Source organism: Salvelinus fontinalis, chromosome 30 (genome assembly GCF_029448725.1).
Source record: "Salvelinus fontinalis isolate EN_2023a chromosome 30, ASM2944872v1, whole genome shotgun sequence".
In the NCBI taxonomy this organism is placed as follows: domain Eukaryota; kingdom Metazoa; phylum Chordata; class Actinopteri; order Salmoniformes; family Salmonidae; genus Salvelinus; species Salvelinus fontinalis.
In genome coordinates this window covers 17,738,835-17,756,670 of record NC_074694.1, presented here as the reverse complement: position 1 = coordinate 17,756,670, position 17,836 = coordinate 17,738,835, and the positions used below count along the sequence as shown (strand labels likewise).

General features: G+C 44.1%; 1 protein-coding gene across 3 annotated transcripts in view; it reads right to left on the bottom strand.

Moving 5' to 3' along the window:
- Positions 1 to 17,836, bottom strand: part of LOC129828748 (mitogen-activated protein kinase kinase kinase 4-like) — an 88,346-nt gene that overhangs the window by 18,281 nt on the left and 52,229 nt on the right. For all 3 annotated transcript variants that reach the window (XR_008755290.1, XM_055889920.1, XM_055889921.1), the window contains exons 5-17: positions 14,038 to 14,556; positions 11,461 to 11,724; positions 11,015 to 11,167; positions 8,024 to 8,181; positions 7,755 to 7,871; positions 6,071 to 6,170; positions 5,677 to 5,760; positions 5,158 to 5,442; positions 4,721 to 4,870; positions 3,894 to 4,055; positions 2,900 to 3,112; positions 2,730 to 2,808; positions 2,369 to 2,462 (exon numbers count right to left, since the gene is read on the bottom strand). Coding sequence is in view for 2 of the 3 variants with exons in the window: in XM_055889920.1 (XP_055745895.1) it covers positions 2,369 to 2,462; positions 2,730 to 2,808; positions 2,900 to 3,112; positions 3,894 to 4,055; positions 4,721 to 4,870; positions 5,158 to 5,442; positions 5,677 to 5,760; positions 6,071 to 6,170; positions 7,755 to 7,871; positions 8,024 to 8,181; positions 11,015 to 11,167; positions 11,461 to 11,724; positions 14,038 to 14,556 (2,378 nt within the window). In the remaining variant the exon portion in view is untranslated. The remainder of the gene's footprint in view (positions 1 to 2,368; positions 2,463 to 2,729; positions 2,809 to 2,899; positions 3,113 to 3,893; positions 4,056 to 4,720; positions 4,871 to 5,157; positions 5,443 to 5,676; positions 5,761 to 6,070; positions 6,171 to 7,754; positions 7,872 to 8,023; positions 8,182 to 11,014; positions 11,168 to 11,460; positions 11,725 to 14,037; positions 14,557 to 17,836) is intronic.

Sequence of the window (17,836 nt, the reverse complement as noted above, 5' to 3'; positions counted from 1 at the left end):
CTGCAGCTCGTTGATGGAACATATTTTCCTACTTCAATCAACCAGTCCATTTTGCATTTGTTGATAAAACTGTTGTCATTTGGCAAGGAAAGTAGCTTGTGTATCCCATCAGTTAGATATGTTTTTATAGGCATTTATTTCTGTAGGCCTAACGGGAGCTTGTGTATCCCATCATTTAGATACGTTTTTAATAGACATTTATTTCTGTAGGCCTAACGGGAGCTTGTGTGCGCACTCAGCATGCATGTGTGTAGAGAGTGGACAGAACGCAATTGAGTGAAAGAGATGGAAAAGGGACTATAGGGAGAAGAACGGTATGATGCTTGGCTTGGTTTCTTTTTTGTTGTGCCCCTTCAAATGCACATTTACAAATGGAACACTCAGATTAACGTGGTCTTCAAAACAAAATCTATTTTTTGGGGGAGTGGTTTCACTTGCCCTTTCAAGCAGCCACAAAGCACATTCCACCAAATAGTTTTACAGTATTTGGAAAAAATGACATCTCTGGTTAAAGATTAAGCTTTGACGTCTGTTCAAGCACTTGAGTCCTCAATTACTCATGTCCATCCCTACTAGCCAAATGTGTTACAAGTTACACATGAGAAACACACACACATTTAAAAGCCATCAATTACTGTACAAGAGCAGAGAACATGAGGAATATTAGAACATGCAGGAAAACACACTGTACATACAGTGGGGGAAAAAAGTATTTAGTCAGCCACCAATTGTGCAAGTTCTCCCACTTAAAAAGATGAGGCCTGTAATTTTCATCATAGGTACACTTCAACTATGACAGACAAAATGAGAAAGGATTTTTGTATGATTTTGTATGAATTTATTTGCAAATTATGGTGGAAAATAAGTATTTGGTCAATAACAAAAGTTTCTCAATATTTTGTTATATACCCTTTGTTGGCAATGACAGAGGTCAAACGTTTTCTGTAAGTCGTCACAAGGTTTTCACACACTGTGCTGGTATTTTGGCCCATTCCTCCATGCAGATCTCCTCTAGAGCAGTGATGTTTTGGGGCTGTTGCTGGGCAACACACACTTTCAACTCCCTCCAAAGATTTTCTATGGGTTTGAGATCTGGAGACTGGCTAGGCCACTCCAGGACCTTGAAATGCTTCTTACGAAGCCACTCCTTCGTTGCCCGGGCGGTGTGTTTGGGATCATTGTCATGCTGAAAGACCCAGCCACGTTTCATCTTCAATGCCCTTGCTGATGGAAGGAGGTTTTCACTCAAAATCTCACGATATATGGCCCCATTCATTCTTTCCTTTACACAGATCAGTCGTCCTGGTCCCTTTGCAGAAAAACAGCCCCAAAGCATGATGTTTACACACCCATGCTTCACAGTAGGTATGGTGTTCTTTGGATGCAACTCAGCATTCTTTGTCCTCCAAACATGACGAGTTGAGTTTTTACTAAAAAGTTATATTTTGGTTTCATCTGACCATATTGTCATATAATATCTCCCAATCTTCTTCTGGATCATCCAAATGCTCTCTAACAAACTTCAGACGGGCCTGGACATGTACTGGCTTAAGCAGGGGGACACGTCTGGCACTGCAGGATTTGAGTCCCTGGCGGCGTAGTGTGTTACTGATGGTAGGCTTTGTTACTTTGGTCCCAGCTCTCTGCAGGTCATTCACTAGGTCCCCCCGTGTGGTTCTGGGATTTTTGCTCATGTTCTTGTGATCATTTTGACCCCACGGGGTGAGATCTTGCGTGGAGCCCCAGATCGATGGAGATTATCAGTGGTCTTGTATGTCTTCCATTTCCTAATAATTGCTCCCACAGTTGATTTCTTCAAACCAAGCTGCTTACCTATTGCAGATTCAGTCTTCCCAGCCTGGTGCAGGTCTACAATTTTGTTTCTGGTGTCCTTTGACAGCGCTTTGGTCTTGGCCATAGTGGAGTTTGGAGTGTGACTGTTTGAGGTTGTGGACAGGTGTCTTTTATACTGATAACAAGTTCAAACAGGTGCCATTAATACAGGTAACGAGTGGAGGACAGAGGAGCCTCTTAAAGAAGAAGTTACAGGTCTGTGAGAGCCAGAAATCTTGCTTGTTTGTAGGTGACCAAATACTTATTTTCCACCATAATTTGCAAATAAATGCATAAAAAATCCTACAATGTGATTTTCTGGATTTTTTACCCTCATTCTGTCTGTCATAGTTGAAGTGTACCTATGATGAAAATTACAGGCCTTTCTCATCTTTTTAAGTGGGAGAACTTGCACAATTGGTGGCTGACTAAATACTTTTTTGCCCCACTGTACATTACACACAATATAAAATAATATTATAATAGGTGGTAAATGGTTCTTAGTGCTTCACTGTAACCATGAACTTCCACCGACCTGAAGCCCTCTGCATTGGGGATGAACAGGTGGGGGTTGGGGGGGTCGCTATGGCAACGAGGGACCTTCACTGGCCGAGGACTGTTCCTGGGGGCTGAGTGGAGAACAGAGAAAGGGTCAAGGCCAAGCTATCCGACTAAAGCCATACTTCAGTTCTATTTCTACAGAGACATGTTTACCACCTAGACCTAACAGAAGCTTACATCTAAAGCCACTTACAGAACAGTGAGTACAAATGTTTTGTTATGTGCATGTGATCCCTGCTTAGATTGAACCCACAACCTTGGCATTGCTAGTTTCACACTCTTACAAACTGCGCCACACAGGACCACATATTTGCTCAGATGAGGCAGGGTCTTACCTAGGTACAAGCCACTGACTGGGCTGTGAGGCTTCCCGATCACATGACCAATGCACTCATTCATCAGAGCTTGCAAATTCTGCAGAGGGAATGATTTCCATAATCACAATACCATTCCACAAAATACAAACTCAATCAATAAAGTAATCAATCAAGTAGTATGGTTTTACCAGGAAGTCGTCCTCTGGTAAAGCAGAGATGAAGGCAGGTTCGATGGCTTGGAGGAAATCAAAGCCTTGAGTGGCCCAGCGGGGTCTGGTACCCCGGCCACTTTCACACTTGGTGAGGACATAGTTCATCCACTTCCTGGCGAAGGCGATATAGCATTCCCCAATCCGCTGACGGAACTCACCCGACATCAGACGCACCACCTCCTTGTGGTACTACGGAGAACAAAAGTATATTTAAAAGGTGCTCTTCACTTGACCAGTATAACATCTACATCAGAAAAGGAGAACCACGACACTCTTCCTTGTGGTGCTACTGTGAGGAACAATATGACAGTCTGGTTTACGGGTTAAACTGCTTTAGGGGTTACACTGGTCAACCAAAAACACAAGGAGGACCAAGCCACTCTTGCTATTACCAATTTTGGTGGCATGTTCAATAGAACGGAGTGTGTTTCGTTGTCTGCCTTCCTCAGTAAAGTTGACAATAGTCTAACCAAATATCTGCTGACAGTTAACCCCAGTTTACAGCTTCCCACTGTACTAACACAACCCTCCAAGACAGAACATTTTCATCAGTTGCAACACTGTGTAGAAAGACAGACAGCTTTACAATCATTCCAATAAACAGTTGAATTATTTTCCCATACTTTTTACAACACTAGGGGTACTGAGGAAATATTTATATTGTAGGCCTAAAGCAAGACTCCAAAGACTGACCTAAAGTAACTCCCCCCACCCCCATGTGGCCACCAGTCACCTATAGTTGCATCATGGCCGCCTAATATAACCAATATTGCTGGTTAGCTCACTGCTCCCCTCCACCCCCCTACAGTCACCATTGACACCAAACCTCTGCAGACCTCGAAGGCGAAGTGATATCCCTTGATCCTGGCTTTTCTCTAGTACTGCTGCAACCTGGCCGACATTGATATCGCTAGGTAACATCCTCATCATACTGCCCACTCCCAACGACCCAGAACCCTTGAGCTCTAACCTCGAAGGCGAAGTTGTATCCCTGGATCATGGCCTCTCTGTAGTACTGCTGCAGCGTGGCTGACTCAGACTCCTCCACTTCGGCCTCAAACTCTGACGTGAACATGTACTCCACCCGGTCGATGGCCGTGTTGATCTTTCTACAGAGCTGTAAGGCTTCATTCTGTGGGGGGGGGGGGGGGAGAGACGAGCGAGTGAAGAAGAGGGAATGAGAGAGCAAGAGGAAGAGATAAAGACGGAGATAGTGAATGTGTGCGTGGGGGGGGTCTCGACACCCTCTCCAAGTTAAGAAAGAAACCCTTTTATGAGTGATGCTTCAACCACAGCCTTGCCACACAGGAAAAGCCTTATTGAGAAGAGTGGAAGCTAACAGCTTTTGAAACCAGGCCTCCAATGTGAGGAAGTATATGAGACAACATCAGTCATGGGCATGACTTTTGGTTTCACAGCTCTCACTGCAGTATAAACATGACATTTGTGCAAAGTAAATATGGTATTGGAACTGACCCTGTATATATCTTCTTACTTCCTTGTGCTCTTATTTCTATTTCTCATGTGTTTTAATTCTACCTTGAATTATTTGTAATGCTACACTGTTATTGATCACTGCATTGTTGGGTTCGGAGCACGCATGAAAGGCATTTCACTGTACTTGTGACGTGACATTTGAAGTCATCTTGTGCACTGCACCCTCTGCACCTGGGCCCAATAGCAGCTCAATAAACGTGGGCTTAAAAGTGGCTCTTTTACAGTAAATTAATTGTAATTCAGGGAAACTTAAAGCTTTTACAGTAAATGATCAGAGTGAATCAATATAGTGGATGGTACCTTGAGTTGCTCCAGGGAGCGGGCGATGAGGGGCTGGCTGGAGGTTTGCTCCCTGCTTAGGGTGAGTAGCTCATCCATACTTTGCTGGAAGGCCTTACGCTGGGCCACAAGGTGGGCTGACTGCATCACTATCAGGAGCAGGTTCTCCACCTGAGGAGAGAGAGCGAGTCAGAGGACGGAAAGGAGCCACAGACATGCTAATTATGTCATTAGCATCATGTGTGCTCCTCGTAAAAACATAGTACAGCATCTAGCAACCTTATCAAGAGGCTGAGGCTCTTGGTGGTAAGCGTCTCGGGCTAAGGTGTTGAGATGACAGTTGGCGGGACCAGGGTTTGAGTCCTGGTCCGGCCACCCTCCACATTCACTGCAATATCTAGCTCTTCAAAATACACAAAGGAAGAGTATCACTTCGATTAACTACATTTCCCACCCACCTTCATGGCCCGTAGCGTGTCCACAGTCTCCATCTGAGGCACCAGTTTGACCAGCTTCCCATCCCAGTGCCACTGAACCCCGGCCTGGCCTGCCCCCCCAGGCGGGTCCCCTGCTCCATGCTTGCTCATCAGCAGGTAGGCCTCGTCCTCTGCCATCATCTCGTCGGGCTCCTTACTGCAATCCTTACCGGCTGCTGCGTTTAGAAGCTGCAGGATGAGGTCACGCTGGTGCATCAGGGCACATGGGACAAACACCTCCAGCTCCTCCAGCCCTGGGATCTGGACCTGCAGACAGACAGTCACAGACCGGTTAGCTTGTTCATCCATCAAAGAGGAAGGGAAATTCAGGAAACAAACTGAAATTCCAATTTCATTGAAAACGCAATGAAGAACATTGGAGTTGGAACTTCCCTTTAGTTCCTGAATGGATATTGACCATGGGTTGAATACATGGGGAGGAAAGAGAGAATAAAAATAGCACGGAGAGTGATAAGGAACAAAATGTATAATTTGAGGCACCTTGACATAATTTCTCTCCTTGAGGGCCTCCAGGAGGCATGGCACCCCACTGGTAATGCTGAAATCAGCAGCAATCTCCAGGTCCTGCAGAGAGAGAAAGGAGGGGCACGGAGAGAGAGGGGTGGGGGGGCAAAGAGAGAGAGGGCACAGAGAGGAGAGAGAAAGAGGGAGAGGGCAGAGAGAGAGAAGGTCAGAGCACTCTGAAAACCCAATTATTTTATTTTGATACTTCCTATATTTAACCTGGGAAGTCACATTGAGATGGACATCTATTTTTCAAGTGATCCCTGAACAAGAAGCTACATACATTTAGTAACTTACAAAATACAATATTTCCCAAATAAAAATGAACAGGAGGCAAACTGGGGCAGACAAAAACTGCAGTGTCTCTCACCTTACGGAGCATTTTGGCAAATCCCAGAGCTTTGGATGCCCTCTCTCTAGCCTCGTGGAACAGCTCCTTAAGTGACCGGCTCGTCTCGATTACCGACCGGCTAGAACGACAAGAAAAACTGCTTAGCATGAGACTAACAGCAAGATTACTTTATTTCCCCAACAGCGGGAATTTCATTTGGAAAACACATTTTAAACCACATACTGATGCAGTCGGAAAGTATTCCAACCCCTTGACTATTTCCACGTTGTCACGTTACGACTTTATTCTGAAATTAATTAAATAAAAACGTTATATCCTCAACCTGCACACAATACCCCATTATGACATTTTTGCAAATGTATTAAAAATAAAAACAGAAATATCACATTTAAGTATTCAGACCCTTTGGTAGTGATTACAGCCCTGAGTCTTCTTGAGTATGATACTACAAGCTTGGCACACCTGTATTTGGGCAGTTTCTCCCATTTTTCTCTGCAGATCCACTCAAGCTCTGTCAGGTTGGATGGGGAGCATCGCTGCACAGCTTTTTTCAGGTCTCTCCAGAGATGTTCAATCAGGTTCAAGTCCAGGCTCTGGCTGGGCCACTCAAGGACATTCAGAGACTTGTCCCGAAGCCACTCCTGCATTGTCTTGGCTGTGTGCTTAGGGTTATTGTCCTGTTGGAAGGTGAACCTTCTACCAGTCTGAGGTCTTGAGTGCTCTGGAGCAGATTTTCAAAGATCTCTCTCTACTTTTCTCCGTTCATCTTTCCCTCGATCCTGACTAGTCTCCCAGTCCCTGCCGCTGAAAAACATCCCCACAGAAGGATGCTGCCACCACCATGCTTCCCCGTATGGACCGTGCCAGGTTTCCTCCAGACGTGACGCTTGGCATTCAAGCCAAAGAGTTCAATCTTGGTTTCGTCAGACCAGATAATCTTGTTTCTCATGGTCTGAGAGTCCTTTAGGTGCCTTTTGGCTAACTCCAAGTGGGCTGTCAAATGCCTTTTACTGAGGAGTGGCTTCTGTCTGGCCACTCTACCATAAAGGCCTGATTGGTGGAGAGCTGCAGAGATGGTTGTCCTTCTGGAATGTTCTCCCATCTCTATCAGTGACCATTGGGTTCTTGGTAACGTCTCCCCCAATTGCTCAATTTGGCCGGGCGGCCAGCTCTAGGAAGAGTCTTGGTGGTTCCAAACTTCTTCCATTTAAGAATGATGGAGGCCACTGTGTTCTTGGAGATCCTCAATGCTGCAGACATTTTTCGTTACCCTTTCCCAGATCTGTGCCTTCGACACAATCCTGTCTCGGAGCTCCACGCACAATTCCTTTGACCTAATGGCTTGGTTATTGCTCTGGCACTGTCAACTGTGGGATGTTATATAGACAGGTGTGTGCATTTCCAAATCATGTCCAATCAATTGAATTTAACAAGGGGACTCCAATAAAGTTGTAGAAATGTCAAGGATGATCAATGGAAACATGATGCACCTGAGCTCAATTTCAAGAATCATAGCAAAGGGCCTGAATACTTAAGTAAATAAGGTATGTTATTTATTTTCAATAAATTCACAGAAAAATCTAAAAACCTGTTTTTCTTCGTCATTATAGGGTATTGTGTAACGTAACTAAATGTGGAAAAAGTCCAGGGGTCTGAAAACTTTCCGAATGCACTGTATGTTAAACATAAAACAAAGACATACCGGATCTCATCTGAGACTGTACTGTCGTCGGCACTTTCCCAGAATTCATCACCACTCTTCTGCAGGCCTGTGTCCAGGAAGTCCCCTGTGGACTTGAGCAGCATCCCAGCAATGTCACTGAGAGAGAAAAGGAAGGGAATATTTAGCTAAGTGGAACTAACTAAATACAATGTGGAAGAGGGAGTGAGTTGGATGCTCTCAAGGAGAATAGACGCTTAAAATTAGATGGAGAAACAATGAATCAATGAACAAAAAAATCAAACACTTACCAGAAGAGTTTCCCAGACTGAGCCTCCCCTCCTCTAATGTAGGGAGTGATGACTTTGGTGAAGTTCCACTCCTCCTCTAGAAGGTTCTTCAGGCTGTGTGAGGCCTGGGGAAGCTGCTGCAGCATCTGGATCCAGCTGTGCATGTAGTCAAAGTACACCTGCAGACAGAGAGAGGAGAGATATCTCTACTGATTAAACAGGTAGGTGTGCAGCAGGGTTTTCATTAGCCGGTAACAGCAGGATTTTGGCTGCTAAAAAAAATGAAAAGCCGATAAATAAAATTGCCGCCAGCCAGTCGATGTAAATGCATTTGTCCGGTCACGCTTATTGGTCTATGGGTTCATTTACAACATTCTGTGGAATTAAATTGGCCAGTGTATTTCATTAGTCATGGGTCTTGTTAATCAAACGAGCACAGCATACAAATATGGAGCCTAGAATGAGCGGAACATCTGTCAGACAGCAAGAGAGCTGTTGCTACAGTTACGTGAAACATGCTTTTATGAGCCCAATCATTACGCAACCATTTTAAATGCAAGCACCTGTTCATTTTTTGGGGATGTCCACGATTAAAGATCTACTATTTTTATTTCTCAACTGGTAATTGAAGCACACTTCTCATTAACCATTCAAGTGCTTAGGCAACAGAAGGCAAGCTTCAGTTTGTATGCAATCCGAACGTTTAACTTCCTATTATGAGGCGTTTCACTTTTCTTCAAAGTAGCCTAGCCAAAATAAGACTAAAAACTTACATATGCCATTGAAACCAGTAGCCTATTTCTCTCATGCTCCATTTGTTTTCAAATCAACTTTCTTTCACTGTCCAGTAGCCAAAAGTCCACAATCCCAGCCATATCAGTAATACATGCCAGTTGTTGCATCTTTAGATCTCCCCTCTTTCTAAATTTCAAAAATATATTTTCATCTCCGTCACATGAACTCGCTTGCGTGTGCGTTGTGCTTTTGACAGCGGTGTTTTGCCGCTAATTGCATTATGGAACGAACATTTGTGTGTAGCCTAGTGCCGTGTGCGCATTGCTGCGCTTATAGCGTTAAGATAAAATAGTTGATCAACATTTTAAGCTTAACGTTCTGATCTGTTGCATCAGCCTTAATGATTTTTAAAGTTTTTTGGGATGCACTGGTTGAATGAATTTGGGATCTATCACCCCACAACTGTCCCAGAGTCTGTTCGGAATAGGCAACGTATTTTTCGCACAAAATGACAAGCTGACCAATAGAATAGGTAAACTTTCCTACTATGGGGATAGTAGAGTGAAATAGACTAGTAACTGCGGACGGTTATTCCAACATCGTTCAAGTGTGCATCAGAATTCAGTAAGAGGGATGCACACCGTTGCATCCTTGAGTTGTATGTTCTGTTAAGTTGAATTACCATAAAAGTGATTTCTATCATTCTGAGCACCGTGGCTGGACACTCTAATCAGGTTATGCATATGGGTCGGTAAAGTTCTCAAATGTCCGGTAAATTAAAATGCTGCTGGTCAAATGTCCGGCCTCACATTTTCCTAACGTAAACCTGGTGCCCATGTAGTCAAAGTACACCTGCAGACAAAGGGATGAATGTACAGTGATCAACTGGCAGGTAAGTGGATATGTTGCCTACTTACAGGTGTTTCTCCAATGTTATTCATTTAAATAACTGTGCATGGCTGCATGCAGCAGGTAGTTTCCTCTCCAGTTTGAGACCGTGCCAAGTCATTTGATAACCAAATCAAGTTCCTAAATGTATGTTCTGACAATTGCTTTGCATGGTTTATCCACATTTGATAAGCAAATCAAGTTCCTAAATGTATGTTATGACAATTGATTTGCATGGTTTTTCCAAACTCAAATGTTAGTTTCATAATGCAATTAGAGGCAAAACACTGCTGTCAAAAGCACAACACACATGCAAGCGATTTCATGTGACAGAGTTGAAAATCTATTTTTGAAATTTAGAAAGAGGGGTGATTGTCACCTGTCTGTGATATCACCACCATTATCCTAACACAAATTCCTCCTGTAATATATACCATCCTTCCTATGGCATTGTGTGGTATTGCTTCCTATTTGTCAGCAGATGGCAGCGCTACTGGGGAATACATTCATCCTCATTGCTGTCATTCTTATTGTATTAGTCTCACTGCAGGGCAGGGTTGTGATATTCCTAAAGTAAAGCCTGTTTTTCTGCAGCAGCTGAGTGGTGGCAGAAGATAGTAGACTAGACTTTGACCCTGACAGTGCTGTGGTGGTGACCCTTTTTAGAATTCAGGAACATTGTGTTTTCTTAGGCTTTTATCACCCACTACCGGCCGTCTGTCCAAGGAGAGACAGCGGGGAAAGGAAACGCTGCAGCCTAAACTCCTGAGAAGTAATCAGTGATTGACTGATGCCAATTCCTACCACACCCCTGGCTACCATGTGCTGATTCAGCTTGGTGGTTGCTGGTTAAAGCGCTCTCACCCCAGAGATAAGCACACACTCCCAAGCAGATTTACCGGGTGCTAGTATAACCCTAAGCCTGGTTGGGTCCTGGCCAGGCACCCAGAGACACAAGCCACTTTCCTACAGTACACACTCACTCAGGTTGAGTAGGACGCAGCCTCTAACTTCACCCTGGTTAAAGGATAATTATGTAAAAGTTGTACTCTGCGACTTTAGTAACCTCTGGGGTAATCTACACCCGACAAAGAAGTTGCAGAAAAGAGTCTCTGCGCGATGGACACACTTAAATCAAAACATTTCAGTGGTTTAGGGCCGTTTCCCAATGCATCTAGTACTCCCTAGTTTGTCTTACCACCAGCATCTGGGGAGGTCCTCTTCAAACTTGTCTATGTTAGGTAGCAGTTATAATGCATTTAAGACCCGTCATAAGCAAATATAATGTATACGCATATACATTATACATAAGCATGTATTCGCTTATAATTTTTGTGTAAAGAGGAATTTTGCAACCCTAATCATGACTCAGTAGGTGGTCTGTCTTACCACCAGCATTTTGTGGAGGTCCTCCTCGAATTCGTCTATGTTGACATTGGTCTGGAGTCCCTGGGGGTCTGTGACCACCCCCCTCAGCATGTACTGGTAATACTGTTTCATCAGGAGACCACCTTTCAACACCTCCTTACATTCACGCACCAACTACAGGGCAGATGGAGACAGAGGTTAGCATGGTTATCAACTGACATATAGCCTACCTGACTGAGCCAAACCGAGCCGAGCTGTAATAGGCTGGACTGGTTATGCAGCCACCATAGATGCTGGAACTGTGCTTTCAAGGACAATGTGAAAATAACATATCTGGGCCAGCGCAGTGCGGTTCAGGTCAGCCCTACAGTGTGAATCAGGCAATAGAGATGATCATCACTATTCACCTCTCCTATTCAGAATGAGCAGGGCTGAGAGGGAGAAACAGAGAACGTGTGCCTGCTGACCTGTTTGATGCTGAGCAGTGAAGGCTCCCCTGCAGGTCTCTGTTCCAGTCTCAGCTTAAGGCACTCGTGTATCACGTTCAGCAGGACGCGACACAGGACCAAGAAGGCAGGTCGGAACGAGGGTAGATCCATGTCCAACAGCTCCTCCCAGGAAACCTGGTCTGCCCCCAGCTCCGGGCCCCCGGGAGCGCCACAGGAGGACAGGTGGCGGGACAACTCCGGTAGGTAGTCACTGTACAGCATGGGGTCTGGGAAGTCCGTGAACTAGAGAAAGACACAGACATGTTAGCATGTCTAAACTAAAGCGTGAGAGGGACAGCTCCGGTAGGTAGTCACTGAACAGCATGTGGTCTGGGAAGTCCGTGAACTAGCTGGGGAGACGAACATACAACACAAAAAAAGTAACACACAGAATACACAGACAGGTTAGCATGTCGGCAAACTACAGAGGGCTGAGCAAGGTGAGGATAGTGTAATGCAGAGTTTTCAAAACCTCTGCTTCAGTATTAAACTGGTTAACTGGTCAAAAAGGTAAAATGTCAAAATATCCCTAAAAAGAGCAGTGTAGATTCCGAGCTAAATATCTTTCTGTTTACAAGTTGAGTATGTATGCAGTGAAGTTTTTTTTCAACCAGCACACTGATGTTGGTTTCATAGATAAATGACAACCTCAGCGAGGGGAACCAAGCCTTCCCTCCTAGGGCCCCAGTGATGGTGACTCAGCCATCCTGTATGTATATGAGTGGTTTTGTGTGCACACTGGGCCTCTACACATGACCACAGCTGAGAGAGCACTGAGACAGTATAACACATGGACTAGTCAGTTGGGCTCTGAAATGGCTCATTATCGACAAAGCACCCTGCAGTACAGTGACAGCTTAGTTGGAAATCAATTTAACTAATTATATATTAATGAGGTTCATTTGTGAAGAAAAAAATAATGATTTTCATTCATATTTGCTTTGCCAAAATGTGACTAGCTTTCAATTTGACAGAAAGCAAACATGAACAAGCTCCATTAAGCCCAATTAAAAATCCACCTGGGATTCATGATTAAAATGCATATAGGCCTGCACAATCCAATTCATGATGGTTATTTTCAAGGTGCATAACATGTCTCAAGTACAAGCAGTTCCCTCTCATTATGCAATGTCACAATAGCCACAGTGCAGCTCTGCGAACACAATATCCAAAAAGCAGAGCCAAAGCAAGCTAAGCTGAACTGGGCTGGACTAGTTACCATCCACCATAGTTGCTGGAACCGTGATGGAAAAGACATTGCGAAAACAAAATATCTGAGCCTGCACTGTATGGTTTGGTATGGCATGAGTGTGAAAGGGGTTTTCAAACCTCTGCAAGGAAACCCCCAGACATTTCACAATATTGTTGTAGCCTTTAACTAGCTAACATGATTTACCTTATCAAGGGCTTGATGATGTGTTAAGTTGATTCAAGTGTGCTAGCTCTGGAATAGATCAAATACATGGAACGGCTGTGGACTCAGCGGAGTGGTTTGAAAACCCCTGCCATATTGGACAAATGAGAGACACACTGCAATCTAAGCTCTCCTGTGGATTTATGACAACCTTTCGACCACTCAGGTCTTCATCGGATCTCAAAACATAGTGGAAGTTGTCATGTCAACAATTAACCACATAGGACTGCGTTTTTATCATGACAAAGTAATTCTGCATTTTTAACAACAAAAAAATATAAAAACACATCGAAAATATCTTGCTGCGTTTTGTAAACGCAGATTTAAAATGCTTCTCATTGTAATTTCTGCTCAGCATCAGACTAATTCTGTGCTTCAGTCGCACTTCTCCACTCAGATGAGAATTCATGAACAGGCTTTCTATCAGCAGACAGAGGTCTGTGATGTGGAGCTACTCCATCATTCTATCAGCAGACAGAGCTCTGTGATGTGGAGCTACTGTTCTCCATCATTCTATCAGCAGACAGAGCTCTGTGATGTGGAGCTACTGTTCTCCATCATTCTATCAGCAGACAGAGCTCTGTGATGTGGAGCTACTGTTCTCCATCATTCTATCAGCCGACAGAGCTCTGATGTGGAGCTACTCCATCATTCTATCAGCAGACAGAGCTCTGTGATGTGGAGCTACTGTTCTCCATCATTCTATCAGCAGACATCTCTCTGACTGATGTGGAGCTACTGTTCTCCTGTACTTTTCAATGTGGCCAGCCTAGTTCTCTGGTAAAATACCAGATTAACTTCAAGAAAAACATCAGGAAATGTAGCTGGCTACATTCTTTCTATGATAAACATTAGACATAGGATGGTCATGCATCGTTTCTGCAAAAAAATACCTTGCTTTTCATTCTAAGCTCATTTACTTGTGGCTGCTAGCCAAATAGCATTGCATTTCTGCACCCTTTGGTGCACCCTTTGGGGTCTACAGGACAGTTTGAGAAACACGGACATAGGAACATCAATTACAATGTGCAGAGTCTCTCCCTCTAATTTCCTTTTTATCATTTGAAATACATCACCTGCTCAAAGACATTGGATATGTAACCTTCTCCTATATAAAATCACATGACAGCACTCTCTCTTACCTCCTGTGCAGGCGTGTGGCTGAGCAGGGCTGCCCGGGACCTCTGGAGGGAGGGGTCCATCAGCTTGTGTAGTCTCAGGATCAGTTTCCTCAGCCCCATCTGTTTCAAGGCCTTATCTACGAAGGGTCTGAAGATGGCTGTAGGGCAGTTCATCCCACCTATCCCTGTGCCCCCCGATACCACCTCCATAGTCCCTGTCTCATCCTCAGATAGTAGTAACCGAGCGAATTTAGGAGTCAAACAAGGGGAGAGTTCACCTTCTCCCGGCTCAGCTGTCGTTTCACCCCCTCTGGGCTCACCAGTTTCCCCCTCCTCACCCGCTAGGTCACTGTCCTCTCCGTCGCTGTCACCGGCAGTGAAGGTTGCCGTGGAGTCATTCTCCTCGTCTTCATCCTCGTCTTCCTCGTCATTGCCACGGGAACAGCGTGGCGAGGGGATCTCGAAGACGGGCCAGCCGATACGGGAAAGGTCCCTGAGGCCGAGGACAGTCGCCATAACACGAAGTTTCTGGTTCAGATCCTAAGTGAAAATATAATAACAAATATATGCCATTTTGTAGATGCTTTCATACAAAGCGACTTACAGTACACTTGTAATGGTTACATTTTCGTATTGGTTGACCCAGCAGGATCCTTGTGTTGCAATCGCAGTGTACTACCAACTAAGCAAGCCAGGAACACAGAAAATATGTTCATTGTTTTGCTAGTGAGAAGACATAATTTCTCCATGCATTGGCTCTCTACTAGGGTTGCAAAGGGTCGGAAACTTTCCGGGAAATTTACGGAAATTTTCCATGGGAAGTTAGGCACGGAAATTTTGCTAAAATTCACCAAAAAAAGTTAGCTTATAAGAGTGAACCTTTGCGAGATACACAAGGCAATTCTAGGTTTGTGTCATATTTTGGTTAAACGATCTCCAATTCAATGGAATTGCAACCCTCTGCATGCACAGTGCACTCTTACATCACATATACAGCTGATTCTCAAGATCTTGCACACTAATGAGACGCTATTGAGCCACACCACTACACTGTCTGAGCCAAGGACTACATGCTTTCTGCTAAGTTTTGATTACAATACTGGGTGGGGTGAACATATTTTATATGACATACATTATTTTGTGTTAACTAGTAAATAGCAGCATACAGCAAAGTGTGTTTGAATCATTTCTAACATTCTGCTAGTTAGTTTTTGCTACAATGTGGGTTTTAGCTTGCTTGAGCTTGCTAACTGAGGAGTGTTAATTCACCTGTTTCATTTTAAAACATGTATCTTACAAATGAGTTGTTTAATCTAACTGCTTAACTATTTATCTGTACATGGAATTGTATTTGGTAAAAAAAACAAAAAAAAAACTATTCTAGTCTTTACAGGAAAATGCCACGGGCACTATCTGATGTGTGGAGACATTTCACTGCAGCTAATGTAGAAGGAAAAGCTGTATGCATTTGCAAGTACTGTGCAAAATCATATGTGAAGAATGCAACAAAGATGCAGAATCTGGCCACGTGCATGAAGTTCCCTCAGCGCTCACAACAAGCAAACTCTGCCAAAAGTCCCTCTACTTCTATTCGAGGTGAAAATGATGACTCAGACACCTTATCGATAGTAACAGCTCATGGTCCTCCTGGAATCACTTGTTTTTTTTGACTCAATGGAACGTAGTCAGAGATATGGTGATGAATGTCTTGCTCGAGCTGTGTATGCAACTGATTCACCTCTGATGCTCACAGGCAATGTGTATTGGAAGAGATTTCTGAATGTTCTTCGCCCAGCATACACCCCTCCAACCAGACAGCCCTCCAACAAGATACGCTTAATCTAATAATTTGCTGGATGCAGAGTTCAAGTGAAGGTCAAGCAAATCATAGAGGAGCAGACTGTATTGCAATCATCTCTGATGGGTGGTCGAATGTTTGTGGGCAAGGAATAATTAACTACATCTCCACCCCTCAACCAGTATTCTACAAGAGCACAGACACAAGGGACAACAGACACACCGGTCTCTACCCTGCAGATGAGCTGAAGGCAATCATCAATGACCTTTGGACCACAGAAGGTATTTGCACTGGTGATGGGCAATGCTGCGAACATAAAGTCTGCTTGGTCTAAAGTGGAGGAGTCCTACCCTCATATCACAACCAGTGGCTGTGCTGTTCATGCATTGAATCTGCTCCTCAAGGACATCATGGCACTGAAAACAATGGATACACCACAAGAGAGCCAAGGCAATGGTTAGGTATGTGAAGGGTCATCAAGTTACAGCAGCAATCTACCTCACCTAGCAAAGTGAGAAGAATAAGAGCACCACATTGAAGCTGCCCAGCAACAACCCTTGGGGTGGTTTTGTCATCTTTTACAGTCTCCTGGAGGGGAAGGAGTCGCTCCAAGAAATGGCCATATCACAGTCTGCCGATATGGACAGCCCCATCAAGAGGATCCTCCTGGATGATGCATTTTGGGAGAGAGTGGTAAGCAGCCTGAAACTCCTGAAACCTATAGGAGTAGCCATTGCACGGATTGAGGGAGACAATGCCATACTGTATGATGTTTAGACTCTGCTTGCAGATGTAAGAGAATAAATCCATACTGCCCTGCCCACTTCACTGTTGCTCCAAGCAGAGGAAACTGCAGTTCTGAAATGCATCAAAAAGCGTGAATCCTTCTGCCTGAAGCCCATACACACCGCAGCGTACATGTTGGACCCCAAGTATGCTGGCAAGAACATCCTGTCTGGTGCAGAGATCAACAAGGCCTATGGTGTCATCACTGTGTCTCGCCACCTTGGCCTGGATGAGGGCAAGGTTCTTGGCAATCTGGCGAAGTACACTTCCAAGCAGGGGCTTTGGGATGGAGATGCAATATGGCAGTCGTGCCAACATGTCTCATCAGCCACCTGGTGGAAGGGACTTTGTGGATCTGAGGCTCTTTCCCATGTTGCCTCCATCATCCTCCAAATCCCACCAACATCAGCCACCTCAGAGCGCAACTGGTCCTTGTTTGGGAACACACACCAAAGCACGCAACAGGCTGACCAATACAAGGGTTGAAAAATAGGTGGCCACCCGGACAAATGAGGCTTTTTGAGCCTGACAACGGGCCATCCTCAACAAGGTTGGAAAGTGACAGTGAAGATGAGGCCTCACAGTCTGATGTTCAAGAGGGGGACATTAAAGAGGTCCAGGGAGAAGACATGGAAGCCTGAGGAAGACAACCAAAGCTTTAGTTTCTAGACTATCATTTTACAGATATATATTGAGAACGGTTTTAGGAGATGCGATGGATCATTCAATATTCCCTTTTGATGTTCAGTGAAATCATCCCATCAAGTCAACTCATTTAAGAGTTCAATTCGTAACTAAATTGTTTGTTTTTTTTTCTATTGGAAGGATTTAATCATTTGCAATTATGTCTATGTGTGATAAGGTAAAAGGTTTATGTTTTTGTCTCCATATATGGTAAATATATCCAATGCAAAAAAAACATCTACATTTAAATGGCATTAATATTAATTTGCATGTATTTCCATTAATTGCCATATATTCCCACGGAAAGTTTCCACCTCGGAATATTCCCCAAAATGTCCAACCCTAATCTCTACTACTGTCTAGCTCCTGTTATTTCTTTGAATGTACTTTTTAAGCTCTATTTACATTAGCAGTTGTCACAAAAAAGTGAATATCAGCTTTTTTGCTGACCCCAAAGGTGATATATTTATAAAGCTTACTGTGCTTTTCTATGCATTCTGTCACTTTACCGCCCCTCTCCTGTTATTTTGAACGCGTGTAAAATCTCAGTCT